The following is a 16,009-nucleotide window of genomic DNA, read 5'->3' as shown; positions in this document are numbered from 1 at the left end:
GATATAAACTCATGTGTTCAGGTATATATAGGCTTTTGGTAGTCTGCCTACTTCAAAGAACAAGATTTATTTAGGCAAGTCTATACGCATTTATGATAAGCTCCAGACAGAACACTTATTGAAGTTCACTGGTGAGTGTTACTTCCCTAGTTATTAATTCTCTATGTTAACCTGTTACTAGACATTAAAGAGATTATATTCTCTGGCAAAGACCTGGGTGTAAGTCCTTGTACTTACATGAAACCAAGGGCTGGCACTCTCGGCTAAGGCAGCGTTCTCCAGTTGAACAGAACAATTTTCACAGAATACCAACATCAGAAAGGACCACTCTGAGATTATGATGAATTAGGATAAAAAGAAAACCATTCTGTAATGATGTCCAAACACAGACAAAAATGTAACATTGTCCAAACCACAGAAATGACCACATATCCCATATCCTGCCTATCATGAGTGATTGCTACTTCTACACCCGTCAGAGCTTTAGCCTTACTTTGTTCTTTCCTCCTAAATGATTTATGAAGATACCTAACCATAGAATTACCCCTGCTTTTTGACAATGCCCAATGTAGAAAAAAGTTCTACCTCTTTAAACCCTCCCGAATCACCTAGCACAAGTCCAAAACATTTTTCCAACGCTCTCTCACTATGCAGGCTCCTGTCTTCCCTTATATTGTAGCAAGCAATAACCCCAACTTGGTCAACTATAGGCATGTAGACTGTATGATATTGACACAGTCTGATTGTCTGCTCCACATATTTGACACTGATCTATGCAGCTTCTTTCACATGTCTTATTTCCCAATCACATTGCTTATCGTAGACACTGAAGTTCTCTCTCTGAAAATGAATGTCAGTGTCTTGAGTTAATTAACAAATGGCTGACGACTGTTCTAATTGACTAAACACCTCACGTTTCTTTTTCTCCTTTAGGAACCGACTACTATTTCAGCAATGGAGCTTTCCACCAAGCAGGTACTATCATTATGTATTGCCATAGATATCCAATATTTTGTTAATTCTTGTGTTTCAGATAGATATATTTATTTATTATCTATCAAATTTCACAGATTACTTAACAATTGTACAAAAAAACAGGAGAAAACAAATATTATTCTCATAATAAGCTAGTAGATTAAAAACTGAAGATAGTTTCCATTGCCCCATATTTTTTATCAATCTCATCTGTGTTCTATAAACGTATTTCCTAGATTATTTGTTATAAATTTTTACTTATAGTTTACTTTTGTCATTTTAATATTTTAATACTCCGTAATTTTCATCTTTTCTGCTTACGTATATATGTGTATACCTTGAAATAGCATTGTGATATTTCAGGATATGAAAACATTTATATTTTATTTTTACTTTGCAAGTATAAACAAAAATACATTTTTAGAGGCTAGTAAAATTATTCACTGGCTATGTGTGTTTAGAAGACCTTGACTTAAAAGTTAATTTTACTTTTCCAGTAGTATCATATGCTAGAGAAAACAAAATGTGTATTTAACTGTGGCTAAATACAAAAGGAAAACAGAAAAATGGTCACTACCAAATAAGTTCCAAACTTCATGAATTCAAAAGTTAAGGGCAGCAAGTTAATAGTCTTTCTAAAATTCATATCAAATGAATGCTTTGGCAAGACACTTAAGAAAAGTCAATTGCTTCTAAATACTGTGTGATATGTGTAGACAAATACAGTTTTAGTGTCTAATGAATTATATTTTCTCCATAAATGTTACCTAGACTTTCTTCTGTCCATTGTATCAATGGTAACTTCACACACACACACACACACACACACACACACACACACACACACACAGACACAAAGCAGAAAAACCAGAATGAAGTAGGGTATGCCTCACTTACTATAGTAAAACTTATATACATAATTGTAAAATATGAGAATCGTTTGGCTAATCTTATTCCTGAACTGTTTACATGTTTTATCTCTAACTATACTTTATCCCTTGAACAAGACACTAAATTACTCTGCCAGTAAAATTCAGTGTGTATCCTTTCCTCACACAGACATATCAAAATAGATTGATAATCTCCAAGATATTTAGAGCAACCCAGAGTGCAGATGTGATTGACCTGATACTGTTATCTTACACTGCATAAATATGTGTTCACCTGTTCTTGTAATCTAAAAATTGTCAGAGGTTGGCAAGGAAATCTGGGGATTTCCAGGATGGAAGCTAGATAGGGATATTCTTTCCTGTAATGATTTTTAAAATTATTTATTTATTCTCTGCTAGGCCTCATTGCCAATCTTAATTACAGTACCTCCACATCTATTTTTATAAACCATTTCTTTCTATTTTACATTTTTAAAGCTACTTAAAAATTACCTATTAATCCAACATTTAACCAACAAAGAAAAACAATCTATCAATTTAAAATACCATGAGAGAAGAAAGTGTCCCTTTCCTTATTTTCCATTACTGGAAGATATGATTTGATTTCGTTGAAATATGACTCAATTTCATTCATGCTTACGGGCATTTTTAAAGTGAGGTGGTAATTTCAAGAAAGACAAGTAGCATTGCAACTAATTTTCTGGATAAATGAACCCATCTCCTGCTGTAGCCCACAACTTGTGAAGGAGGATAGTGAGAAAGCCTGTGGTGATGTTAAATTGGGCAGAAAAAGCACATCAGGTTACTTACTAGTGACTGGATTATGCTCAATGGTGCCTAAAGTCCTACCCTATATTTCATTTGGATAATGTAATTATTTTTGCACTTCATTAATAATACTGCAGAATTATGGTAAAATGAACATGACATTGAGCTATAGTTACTTTTTGGCATTTTATGACACTTTAGGTTTTCATTATAATAATTTCAGTTGCCACATTTTGGTTTTCTGTTCTTTCCACATACTGTTTTTCTCCTAAAGGAATAAGACAGATTTTGATATTGTTATTTAGATAATAACACTTTTTCTACTTAAATGTCATATTCTTTAAAAATCTATATCTATATCCATATCTATATCTATATATCTATATCTACACACACACATTTTGTTGATGCTTCCTAGAAGTTATTGGCCAAACATACAGATCTTTTGATTGTAGGACTAACCTGATGAGTAGCTTTTCAAAATAGCTGCAAACACAATGTATGGATTGACACGTCCATATATTCAAATTGCTTACTTTCAGTAGTGTCTAAGTTCATTTTAAAAAAGGAGGCTGTTGAAAAGAAAGAAAGTAAGAAAAAGAAAGAAAGAAAGAAAGGAAGGAAGGGGGGAGAGAGAGAGAGAGAAGAGAGAGAGAAAGAATAGAAGAAAGAGAGAAGGAAAGAAAAAAGAAAAAGAAAGAAAAAAAGAAAAGAGAGACAAAACAGGAAAAGGAAAGCTTAACAATACTTAATCTTTTCTTCCCAAAGAATTTAAACATCATTTCTTAATTTGTCCTGGTTTATAGCTAAATTCAATACTATAATAAAAGTTGAATATAGCAAAAAATTAAGCACTTAGTAATATATGCTATAATTTTATTTTTTCCATGTAGTGAAATGGAATATAATATTAATGAAGATAAATGCTTCCACAATGGTTTAGATTTTATTGTATTATATTTCCCCTCATTTTACTTTGCTTGTAATAATAAGGTATGAGTTAGTTGGTGAGATTTAAGCAGAGAACTATTTTCTATGCAAACACTCTTTATAACCTTAATATTTTCTTAGATTCTCATAGGTCCTTCAGTCTGCATTCAATTTATCTGGTTATTTATACATGTCGTTTATATATGAAAGCCTTTGGAAATTTAATTTTATTTATATTCATTGCATTAGAAAATGTGTAGTATTAAGCATACCATTGTTCAGAGACTGACTTTTTTAAAACTTATTTTTTATTTATATACTAGAGAAATTAAAATACACTTTTTTAATTTACACATTACACGTCTCAGTATTTATGTAAGTTTTACTTAAGGCTTACTATAATTATTGAATCCTCTAGTGCAAGAAAAGAGAGCTATAGTACCAATAACAGTAAATGTGGAGAAATAGCCAACTAATTTTATTTTATTTTGCGTTTACATAAATTTGCAGCTAATATGCTATGTTGGCTCAACTTTGTTAAAGGCATTTTAAAAGTTGTACTGAAATCCTGAATTAGTAGAAAAACAATATTTTTAAATCTTGCATATTCTGCCTCTTTCGGTAACACCAATTTCATTGAGAATAAATGCATTGTAGGATGTTCATCTGAATGCATACTTTAAAGATCTGTTAAACATGCTCATTTTTAAAAAGAAAGTTAATTCTTAGAAAAATTATACAAATAGTTCAAAATCACACAGACTGTTAATGTGCAGCGAGACTTAGAATCCAGGTATCTACATGCTCAACACTATGCTTTTTCCATAACACCTCAGCTTTTGGTTTGGCAGACTGCACCAGAGTGTACTTTGCTCCCCTTTTCAAAGATCTTTTGAAAGGGCAGTAATTTAGTAGTTTAGATTACTTTATTTAAAATAATAATCTTGGAGGTAGTGCAAGGGCAAGACAGTTCTTGGTGTTGAGCCCAAAGTTTTTCTCAAATGTAAGCACCAAAATGTTGCCCCTTCCCCTATCATAGGTGGGCATACTCCATCAAAGGCAATACAGTAAGATACTGAGAAGTCAGAAACAATGATTCCTGCCTCTGGCCAGTCTGGAACACATGGTGATAAAGACATTTTGGTAGATGAGTATTATAAACGGTAAAGGTAAAGCAAACTTGCTAAGAACAAAAACTGAAGCTTTGAACATTATATTGCTTGGTGTATTACTGTCTTCATCTTCCCTTTGTTTTACACTTAATAAAAGACACCTGTTTTAGTCAAATATTTAGAACTTGCTCTTGCTCCATTTTAAACTGCCATCTTGTCTACAAGGCCTTTAAAGAAACTATTAATAAACGGATGATTTTTTTGAACCTTTATCTTTGATAAGTTACATATAAATAAACTCTTTTTCAAGAGAAAAAAAAAACCTTAAAAAAACAAGAGAATTTTTGTCACAGCAGTAAACTCTTTCCACAGCAACAACTATATATTGGTTCAACGGCTGGGGTAGCCCAGCTCCCTTTACACCGGTGTGATATTTATGGGAAAGCCTGTGCAGAGTGTTGCCTCGCCCGAGACCCTTACTGTGCCTGGGATGGTTCTTCATGCTCTCGCTATTTTCCCACTGCAAAGAGGTAGGAAAAATATTGAAAATAAATGAAATGTTTGCTATTCATCCTATATGATTCCAAATTTGGAACAGCTTTCTTCAAATAAGTATATTAATTTTTTTAATGAATAAAAAGATTTGGGGGCAGAGGGAGAGGATTGGTTTTGTTTTCTCTTTTCTTCAAATACTTAAAAAAATTCAGAAAAAAGTCATAGAGAAAGTCATGAACAGAACCTAGACTGAGCCTTGTGCCTTTAGATCAAAATACTCTGTTGTCCAAAAATGTTCTTCTGTTTCTATCCAGTAACATTCTTTCTCATTTTTAAACTTTAATAAGTCAATTTGTGTCTCTGGATGAACAGAAAATGCTCAGAGAAAGGAATTTATTTTCGTTTAGAGTCTTAGGTAGTACACAGGGGTCTAATTATAAAAAGTCCAGAACAATTTATTTGTAGTTTTGAAAATATTACATTTTAATATGTGACATATGTAATTTTTATTAACATCCCAAAATATCTCTATTTGATTCAAGAAAATTTAAATGTTATATTATTATAGTTTCACCTTGCGTTTGCATTATTTGAACTTGAAACATAAAACCATGTAATAAAATATCAACCTGTCTGTACACATGCAATATATATAGATAAATATATATCTTAAGTATACTTTCGATAATACATAAAAATAACTTTTTTGGACATGCTTGACTAAAAGTTGATAATTCTTTCTTCTTTTGACAAAATAGCCCTTTCAACATATCCTCCATTACTCACTGAAGGCTGTCTTTCTCTATCAGTATTTACCAGGGTTTAGGAAATGAGCAATGGTAGATGGAATTAATACACAGTATCTCAGTAACATGAGCCTAAAGATTTTAACAGCATGTATTATCAACCTATTGAAACATAAAATAAAAACTAGCTTTATGAAACCACTGCATTTTAGAAGAAATAAATTTGATTTTATTATTGTTTATTATAGCTATTTTTTTCAAAGAAGCTATGATTGTAGATTTTCATAGCTAGTGAGGTATGTCCTACAACATTTGTATCATTTTAAATATATGGTACAATATTTGAGCAAAGACATGGCCCTAATGCCTATTTAAATCTTTTGATTATACACTTTAGATAACATTTACTGAGTGTAGAATAATCTACAATCTAGTCTGAGAGACTGTTATGATTTCCGTTCTTTTGCATTTGCTGAGGAGTGATTTACTTCCAATTATGTGGTCAATTTTAGAGTAGGTGTGATGTGGTGCTGAGAAGAATGTATATTCTGTGGATTTGGGGTGGAGAGTTCTGTAAATGTCTATTAGGTTTGCTTGGTCCAGGTCTGAGTTCAAGTCCTAGATATCCTTGTTAATTTTCTGTCTCATTGATCTGTCTAATACTGACAATGGGGTGTTAAAGTCTCCCACTATTATTGTGTGGGAGTCTAAGTCCCTTTGTAAGTCATTAAGAACTTGCCTTATGTATCTGGGTGCTCCTGTATTGGGTACACATATATTTAGGATCATTAGCTCTTCTTGTTGCATTGATCATTTTACCATTATGTAATGTCCTTCTTTATCTCTTTTGATCTTTGTTGGTTTAAAGTCTATTTTATCAGAGATGAGAATTGCAACTCCTGCTTTTTTTTGCTCTCCATTTGTTTGGTAAATCTTCCTCCATCCCTTTATTTTGAGCCTTTGTGTATCCTTGCCTGTGAGATGGGTTTCCTGGATACAGCACATCGATGGGTTTTGGCTTTTTATTCAATTTGCCAGTCTGTGTCTTTTCATTGGGGCATTTAGCCCATTTACATTTAGGGTTAATATTGTTATGTGTGAATTTTATCCTGCCATTTTGATGCTAGCTGGCTGTTTTGCCGCTTAGTTGATGCAGTTTCTTCATTGTGTCGATGCTCTTTACCATTTGGTATGTTTTTGGAGTGGCTGGTACTGGTTGTTCCTTTATATGTTTAGTGCCTCTTTCAGGAGCTCTTGTAAAGCAGGCTCAGTGGTGATGAAATCTCTGAGTACTTGCTTGTTTGTAAAGGATTTTATTTCTCCTTCACTTATGAAGCTTAGTTTGGCTGGAGGTGAAATTCTGGATTGAAAGTTCTTTTCTTTAAGGATGTTGAATATTGGCCCCCCACTCTCTTCTGGCTTGTAGGGTTTCTGCTGAGAAATCTGCTGTGAGTCTTATGGGCTTCCCTTTGTGGGTAACCCGACCTTTCTCCCTGGCTGCCCTTAGCATTTTCTCCTTCATTTCAACCCTGGTGAATCTGATGATTATGTGCCTTGGGGTTGCTCTTCTTGAGGAATATCTTTGTGGTGTTCTCTGTATTTCCTGGACTTGAATATTGGCCTGCCTTGCTAGGTTGGAGAAGGTTTCCTAGATAATATCTGAAGAGTATTTTCCAGCTTGGATTCATTCTGTCATGTTCAGGTACATCTATCAAACATAGATTTGGTCTTTTCACATAGTCCCATATTTATTGGAGACTTTGTTCATTCCTTTTTACCCTCTTTTCTCTAATCTTGCCTTCTTGTTTTATTTCATTGAGTTGATCTTCGACCTCTGATATCCTTTCTTCTGCTTGGTCAGTTTTGCTGTTGAAACTGGTGTATGCTTCGCGAAGTTCTTGTGTTGTGTTTTTCAGTTCCATCAGTTCACTTATATTCCTCTATAAGTTGTTTATTCTCGTTAGCATTTTGTCAAATCTTTTTTCAAGGTTCTTAGATTCTTTTCTTTGGGTTAGAACATGCCCTTTTAGCTCACAGAGTTTCTTATTACCCACCTTCTGAAACCTGATTCTGTCATTTCATCACACTCGTTCTCCATCCAGCCTTGTTCCCTTGCTGGTGAGGGGTTGTGATCCCTTGTAGGAGGAGACGTGTTCTGGTTTCGGGTGTTTTCATCCTTTCTGTGCTGGTTTCTTCTCATCTTTGTGGATTTATCCACCTGTCATCTTTTTAGTTGTTGACTTTTAGATTGGGTCTCTGAGTGGACGTCCAGTTTGTTGATGATGAAGTTATTTCTTTCTGTTTCTTAATTTTCCTTCTAACATTCAGGCACCTCTGCTGCAGGACTGCTGAGGTCCACTCCAGGCCTTGCTTGCCTGGGCATTACCTGCAGCGGCTGCAGAACAGTAAGGGGTGCTGCCAGTTTTTTTCTTCTGCTATCTTTGTCCCAGAAGGATACCCACCAGATATCTGAGCTCTCCTTTATAGGTGACTCTTTGGATATACGAGGGTCAGGGAGCTGCTTAAGGAGACAGTCTGTCCTTTATACGAGCTCAAGTGCTGAGCTGTGAGCTCCGTTGTTCATTCAGAGCTGCTGGGCATGTACGTTTAAGTCTGCTGCAGCAGAACTCATAAACACCCTTTTTTTCCCCAGATGCTCTGTCTTTATGAGTTTCTGTTGTGCTGCTGCCTTTTTCAGGGGTGCCCTCCCAGCCAGGAGGCAGCCTAGTCACTGTCTGCCTGCAGAGGCTTTGCTGAGCTGCCATGGGCACCGCCCAGCTGCCATGTGAACTTCCCTGCAGTCCCATTTATACAGGTATAGTTAGAACTGCCTCGGCATGGCTGCCTACCTCTGTAATGATGGACTCTCTCTGTAATGGTAGGCTGCCTCAGCAATGGCAAACCACCTCCATAGTGGTGGACTGCCTCGGTAATGGTGGATGCCCCTCCCCCACAGAGCTAGACCATCCCGGGTTCAGCTGTGCTTGCTGTGAAACTCTCAATTCAGAGCATTTCTGATTGCTGGTGGTTTTTTTTTTTTTTTTTTTGTGGGGGTGGGACCAGCCAAGCCTGATCACCTGGCTCCCTGTCTCAAAGCCCTTTTTTTTTTTTTTTTCCAGTTGAACGGTCCACTGTCTCCCAGGTGTTCCAGTTGCCTGTTTAAAAGGCACTGGGCACTTTGGGAGGCCAAGGCAGGTGGATCACGAGGTCAAGAGATCGAGACCATCCTGGTCAACATGGTGAAACCCTGTCTCTACTAAAAATACAAAACATTAGCTGGGCATGGTGGCGCGTGCCTGTAATCCCAGCGACTCAGGAGGCTGAGGCAGGAGAATTGCCTGAACCCAGGAGGCAGAGGTTGCGGTGAGCCGAGATCGCGCCATTGCACTCCAGCCTGGGTAACAAGAGCGAAACTCCGTCTCAAAAAAAAAAAAAAAAGGGCACTGGGATCTGTGTGATTTCCCCTGCAGTGACGCACTGCGCTGGCTGAAACAGTCACGCTGAGATTCGTGGTGCTTTTTTGCCTGGGAAACTCCTGGCCTAACTCCCTCTTTCAGTCCCCTTTTTAATCAGATAAATGGGTGACTCTGCCTTCCCGGAGCTCCAAAGCATCTGCTAAAACAGCGCCCAGACCCGTGTATTTTGTATGGAGAACCACCATGCCAGGGCACTGGCAAAACAGCCGCGCTGTTGACCTGTGGGGCTCCTCCGCCTGGGAATCTCCTGGTCTGTGGGCAATAAAAATCCATCTGGAAATGCAGCGTCCACTCACCCTCCGTACTTTTGCTGGGAGTTGCCATCCTGAGCTGCTCCTAATCGGCCATCTTGGATTCCTCCTTTAAGCTTTTCTTAATACAGAAACAGATAAAAAAAATCATAAACATATCTATAATAAGTTAAAACCTGAATGTTATATATTTGAAAAGTATTTATTGTATACCTACAATTCAAGATTGAAGGAATTTTCATTAGCACATTTTTGTTATGCCTTACAGATTTTACTTAATCCAATTTCATGAGTGTGACACTGTCTTCAAAAAGGATGTTTAGATGCCTCATGATTTATATATTCTTTGTGATGGTATTTTTCAAAAGCTTAAATGACAGTGAAAAATGCCTTCCCAAATGCTTTGTGGTTCATGTTTCACAAGTTCTCTTGTTGGTTCAATTTTGCAATGTGCAACATCTGTTTGATAGTTTCACTAATTCTACAAATAGAAATCTATAAATACTTTAGACTTCTAAATTTATGAATACAGTAACAAATTCCATATTTGCAATTCTCAATGGCCATTTTGAGAGCTCTTTTTAGGAATGGTAACTAATTTTGCAGCAAGACAATACCCATTAAAATAGCAGCAGAAAACAGTTGGGTAAGTGTCCCCCAATCTTTTCCAGTCTGTTACACATAGCCAATCTCCATTTTTAGCCTCTTCCTGGAACCTCACATCTTTTTTTTGCACCATAATGACTAGAATCTAACTAGTCCTTCCCAGGCAAACATTTGCAAAATGCAGGGAAAGGATACCCACAACGTCCTGCAACTCACATATGATCTGAGGGTGGAATATAGAAAATTGATTGATTTTTATAAGCAAACTTTGCTTTTCTCTTAAATGTAAGTAAGTTCATTTATTCTCTCTCTCATTCCTCTGGCAAGATGAAGCCTTGCCCTTAAGTTCAACATTTATTGTTGCTTTTATTCACTTCACAGGTAAATTGGTTTGCAATCATAGCCATATGATCATAAAAGAAACTTTTTAATAGGTTGATATAGCAACCAAAAAATTTTTTTAAACTAGCTTAAATATAGAATTTCTAGTCTTAACATTAAAAAATTTAGCAAAAGTCTATTTAAGGAATAATATGTCATCATTTAGAGAAAGAGAATATTCATGTGAATTATAATTTTCAAGCTTATTCCTTCATTAATAATCAGAAAAAAGTTTAATTCCCTTTGTTGAAAACATTGATTTTTTAAGATTTTGTGCTTTTTCCACAAAAGTTAGGTATTGAGTTTCTAGATATTAGATCATTATTGATTGACATCTAGTAGTGAAAAAGCCATGAATTCTCTGCTATCACTATTTTAAAAACTTTTAACATGCTGTTAGTCCATTTGGATCTTGTTTCCTATTTTGTTCAACTTGGAGACTGCTCTTACAGGTATAATGAACTGTTTTTAAAAAATATTTTAGTTGGATGTAGATTCATCTGTTCCTCTAAGTTTTTAGAGTCTATGATATATATGTTTTTTATTCCTTTTCATTCTTATGACAAATTCCTTCATTCTTAGGACAAATGGAAAAATAAGGATATAATAACACCTTTTAAATATAATTGTTTCAGACGCACAAGACGACAAGATATAAGAAATGGAGACCCACTGACTCACTGTTCAGATTTACAACACCATGGTAAGTCACATTTTTCATCTTTCAACCTGCTAAGACCAGGCTAAAATCATAAGAAATAATGCATATTCACACATACACATGCAATGCATATCTGCATAATCTTTCCCAGAATACTTAAGGAAATACAGCAGAAGAGAAGTAAAATCTTACAGAAAGAAAATCCTAAAGAACACAAAGCACTGATTGATGTTTTATTATTATGATAAATTTAAAATTTTAGATGCTTACAAGGTTTAAAGCTCAACTTTCTTGTATTAACAAAAAGAAGCCATATTTAAGTATTTCATTTTGTATTTAGTAGTAACCTGAGAGGGGTAGGCAATGGAAATGTTCATTAAAATATCAAAGAAGAAAATATAGACTTAAGCCTTGCAAATGATTCATTTATGTGCTCATGATATAAACCTAATATATAATTATTTGGTATCTTGGTCAAGCAGAAAATAACATAGATATCTTTACACTGAATTACTAGCAGGATATTCCCTTAAACTGGGCAGTTTGGACCAACTTCATTTTTTGCTTCTTAAAAGATGTCAAAGCCTATTTAATGTCAAAGTTGCTTTGTTAATGCAGAAACATCAACCAACCTTTACTTAAAATGGAATAAAATTGTAGTGATGCCCCACTTTCCCCAATTTAAACATAGTATGCCATATTATTATGGAAATAATGATGAAGTTATGCTTCCCTCTGCTGGGGAAATTTATCCATGACAATACTGCTAACGAACATATTAACAATGGCTAAAATGTACAATGTAAACATTATCCCTTAAAGTAATTAATCTATTAATTTTTTGGTGCCATTTATTGTAAAAGTAGCACTAATATTATTTATCAGTTTTTTCTTTGACTTACAAATTGCGTGTGTGCAATATTCATGTTTATGAATTTTAACAAAACACTGCCACACATAGCACCCCAGCATGCATTCCAAAACTTTTTTTTTTTTTTTTTTGCAGTTGAAAAATTTAAATTGGAAAGGCAAATTTTTTTTTCTCATTTATTTATTTTATTGCATTTTAGGTTTTGGGGTACATGTGAAAAACATGCAAGATTGTTGCATAGGTACACACGTGGCAGTGTGATTTGCTGCCTTCCTCCCCATCACCTACATATGGCATCTCTCCCCTTGCTATCTCTCCCCAACTCCCCACCCCCCACCGTCCCTCTCCTATTTCCCCACAACCAAAACTTACTTTCTAAAATTCAGATCCTGCTGAGTCATAAGCTGGATATGCTGGTATTTGATTTATGAATGCTCACAGGATTGTTTGGGGAATCCTAATACCAGCAGATGGGTAACCATGAGTGAAACTAGTGTTTTGGACCCACTTTACTTGCAAATTTTATCTCCAGGGACTTTTCTATCTTTGATTAACATCACTATACCTAAGAAAGAGACCGCCGGGTGCGGTGGCTCACGCCAGCACTTTGGGTGACTGAGGCAGGCGGATCATGAGGTCAGGAGATAGAGACCATCCTGGCTAACAAGGTGAAACCCCGTCTCTACTAAAAATACAAAAAATTAGTAGGGCATGGTGGCGCAGGCCTCTAGTCCCAGCTTCTCAGGAGACTGAGGCAAGAAAATCGCTTGAACCCGGGAGGCGGAGGTTGCAATAAGCCTAGATCGCGCCACTGCACTCCAGCCTGGGCCACAGAGCGAGACTCCCTCTCAAAAAAAAAAAAAAAAAAAAAAAAGAGAGAGACCACTAAACTGAAGTAAATGCTATGACTATCCCTGCATGAGTATGGCGCATTTATTGAACACTCTCCTTAGATTTTTTCAAACTGCATATTTCAATCGAACCATAAAGTATTTGCTAGACTTTCATTAATTTATTTCATGGAAAAATATTGAATTATGTTCAGCACCATTCCAGCAACGTAATATTTTGAAATATCAATTCATTACACAAAAGAATCTATTTGCCTATATGTGGAGGGTTAAAGATAATTACTGAAAGTAAAAGAATCAAGAGAATGTAACTAGAACCAATCAGACTTTTATCTCCATGTTAAAATATTATTTTGCTTGTTGTGTATTTCTAGGGTTATATCAGATACAGCATTGTGAATATTGTAGATACAAGTATTTATTGAATGAATGATCTAAAAATTTCAAGTTATAATCTAGCTACTTATCTTATTACTTTTATTTTTCAGTGAGATTTGAACTAATAGCACTTAATGATTTTTGTAAAAAATAACTCCTGTCATATATTCTTATTAATAACATCATTATATTCAAAACCAAAATCTCTCTTAGGAAACATCAATATGAATTAATCAATTAACTAATAAATATTGATTACATACCACCATGTGTAGGACACTATGCTGTGTTTTGAAAATTGTTAGAGATTATATGCATATATAATTTAAATGGCACATCCATTTTTTTAGTGATCCCTTTATAGATTCAGTTAGTTAGTATTTCAAAATTATATTTGTGCTAGAGTTACGAGTGTAAATATATACAGGGAAAAACTGACCAAAGGAATTTTTTTCTGAAAAGTAAGACTGTGGATAAATAAATATTGTTGACCATTGAATGACTGGGCTTTAGAGAGTGTTTCAGATATTAAGAATGTGTTTTGATGAAATTAGAGTGGTTAAAGACTATTAAAATTTGGCATATAGAATGGCCTGGCTATAAAAAGTAAAGTGAGTGTAAATAAATTTCCCTCCTGATTCTTACATCAGAATGCATACTATAGGGAGAAGAGGAAGTGCTATTGTTCAATGTTACAGGGTCTTTTTTGGGAAGGGTTGTGGTAAACAGCTCTAGATGTTCGTGATATATGGGAGGAAAGGGTAAACTAGCCCAAGAAGCTCTGCAGCAATAAAAATACTCTTTTTTTAAATGGCTCTTTTTTCCTTGTCTGCTTGTTTTGATAACTGAGCAAACATAAAGCATATACACCATAGACTGCAGTAAATTTCAAATATCTGGAAACTAAGTCAGGCATTCCCATTTGGCGAGGCTGAGTCTGAGTCTTGTCATTAGCAATCTGTGATTATTTTGGAATAGTTGATGTTAGTATTTGAAAGTAAAATGGGCAAAAATCCAGAGCCCAGCCTTATTAAATCATGTATGTTGTCTTGCTAATATCACTTCTCACATTGAATAAAATTATGTGCTCATGTAGAAACATATAAAGATATGAGATGTTTTCACAGAAAGCTTCTAAGCAACATGAAGCCAAATTACACACTTCAGGACGATCAGTTCCAGCTGTAATGGTAAACATATTCTGTAACACTCTATAGTTTACACATACGGAGGTTTTAATAGAGAGACTGTATACAAAAATAACTCAGTTAAGGTGGAAGATATTTCACTTTAGGTGAAATATTTAACACTCACGTGGCACTCTGCTCCCTTATGTATAAAGTGGTCCAAGTGGTGAACTAGGCCAAGGGAAACAAACAAATCCAGCTCCATCTCCCCTTGATCCCAGGACTCTCTCCTCTGTCACTGATGGCTGGTCACCTAGGAGAGATTTTGGTATCAAATCTTAATATATATGTGCTGGCAAATCTTGTCTTCCCACTTATACCTCATACAGGATGCTAAAGAGAAATCTCAGGTTGTTTCCAATCTGTTCCCTTCCCTAAAATAATTGCTGTGTACAAAATTGGAGCTCATCTGACTTTGCACTCAAGAAAATGACTGACCAAGGCAATTTACCTCTAAACTACCTCCCATTTTCTTTCTCACTAAGAACGAGCTGTGTTATGATTTAGACGTCCAGAAAGGAAAAAAAAAAAAAAAACTACACTATCAGTACTGATTTTTTTAAAAAAAGAAAACATAACATCATGTTAGGTTTCTGAATCTTTGAAATATTTGATGTCCTATCTTCTAGTTTAAGTTTAATGGCATCACTGAATTTCACTTTCTAATAGTTTTGCAGGCATGCGTTACCTTTCTTGCATCTCCACAGTAAAATGTCCACAGAATTCAATCTTCTTTATTATCTCCACAACAGTCCATCTTAATTTATATCTTGGTTAGCATCAGAATCATTCCAAAATTTTATAAAATAACTTTGGCAATGCCATCTTTATGATCTGCAGAACTGTAAATTTAGTATTTTGTAGAAGTACTATTATAGTCTGTGCCTTAGCCTCTTCCAGTAATGAATCTGAGCATTTAACCCCAAGAGGAGCCACAAGATTTGATAGATGAGTATGATGTCAGCCTTAAAAATAATCCCTACCTTTAATAAATTATCAAATTTCATCAAATCTCAGATGACATAATATAAAGTACACCATTCTTTTATGTAATTCTAAGGGGAAAAAAAAAAAAAAAAAAACCTTGCTCAAGATGGGACGTCTACTAGATGATCCCAGCATCAAACTGGGATAACTAGATGACTCAGAACTAGTCTAAAGGAGAAATAAACTCTATTCAGATGATAGTAGCAAGGAAAATTGCATATTTCAGTCATAATCATGGATGGTCAGAAAGGGATTAAAAATACTTTTTGAACTACAAGGCGATACTTACAAAGATTTACTTTCTGAATTCACACAAACAGAATGGACCCAAATTTCAGACAGAGGCTTTAAAGAGGTATCATGTCAGTAGGATCCTACATGTCTGGCAGAAGTTAGAAAGAATTTCTCCTGGAAGAAAGCAATTTCAATTCAGATCAAGAGCAA

General features: G+C 35.2%; 1 protein-coding gene across 2 annotated transcripts in view; it reads left to right on the top strand.

Annotated features, from left to right (window-relative positions):
- Positions 1-16,009, top strand: part of SEMA3A (semaphorin 3A) — a 318,166-nt gene that overhangs the window by 288,523 nt on the left and 13,634 nt on the right. For both annotated transcript variants that reach the window (XM_032276470.1, XM_032276471.1), the window contains exons 14-16: positions 934-975; positions 5,048-5,205; positions 11,266-11,333. In XM_032276470.1, coding sequence (XP_032132361.1) covers positions 934-975; positions 5,048-5,205; positions 11,266-11,333 — 268 coding nt within the window. The remainder of the gene's footprint in view (positions 1-933; positions 976-5,047; positions 5,206-11,265; positions 11,334-16,009) is intronic.

Source organism: Sapajus apella, unplaced genomic scaffold, assembly GCF_009761245.1.
Source record: "Sapajus apella isolate SASKATOON/1434 unplaced genomic scaffold, GSC_monkey_1.0 scaffold7, whole genome shotgun sequence".
NCBI classification, from domain to species: Eukaryota; Metazoa; Chordata; class Mammalia; order Primates; family Cebidae; genus Sapajus; species Sapajus apella.
The sequence above is the reverse complement of the archived record's forward strand: the minus strand, read 5'-3'. Positions and strand labels throughout refer to the sequence as shown.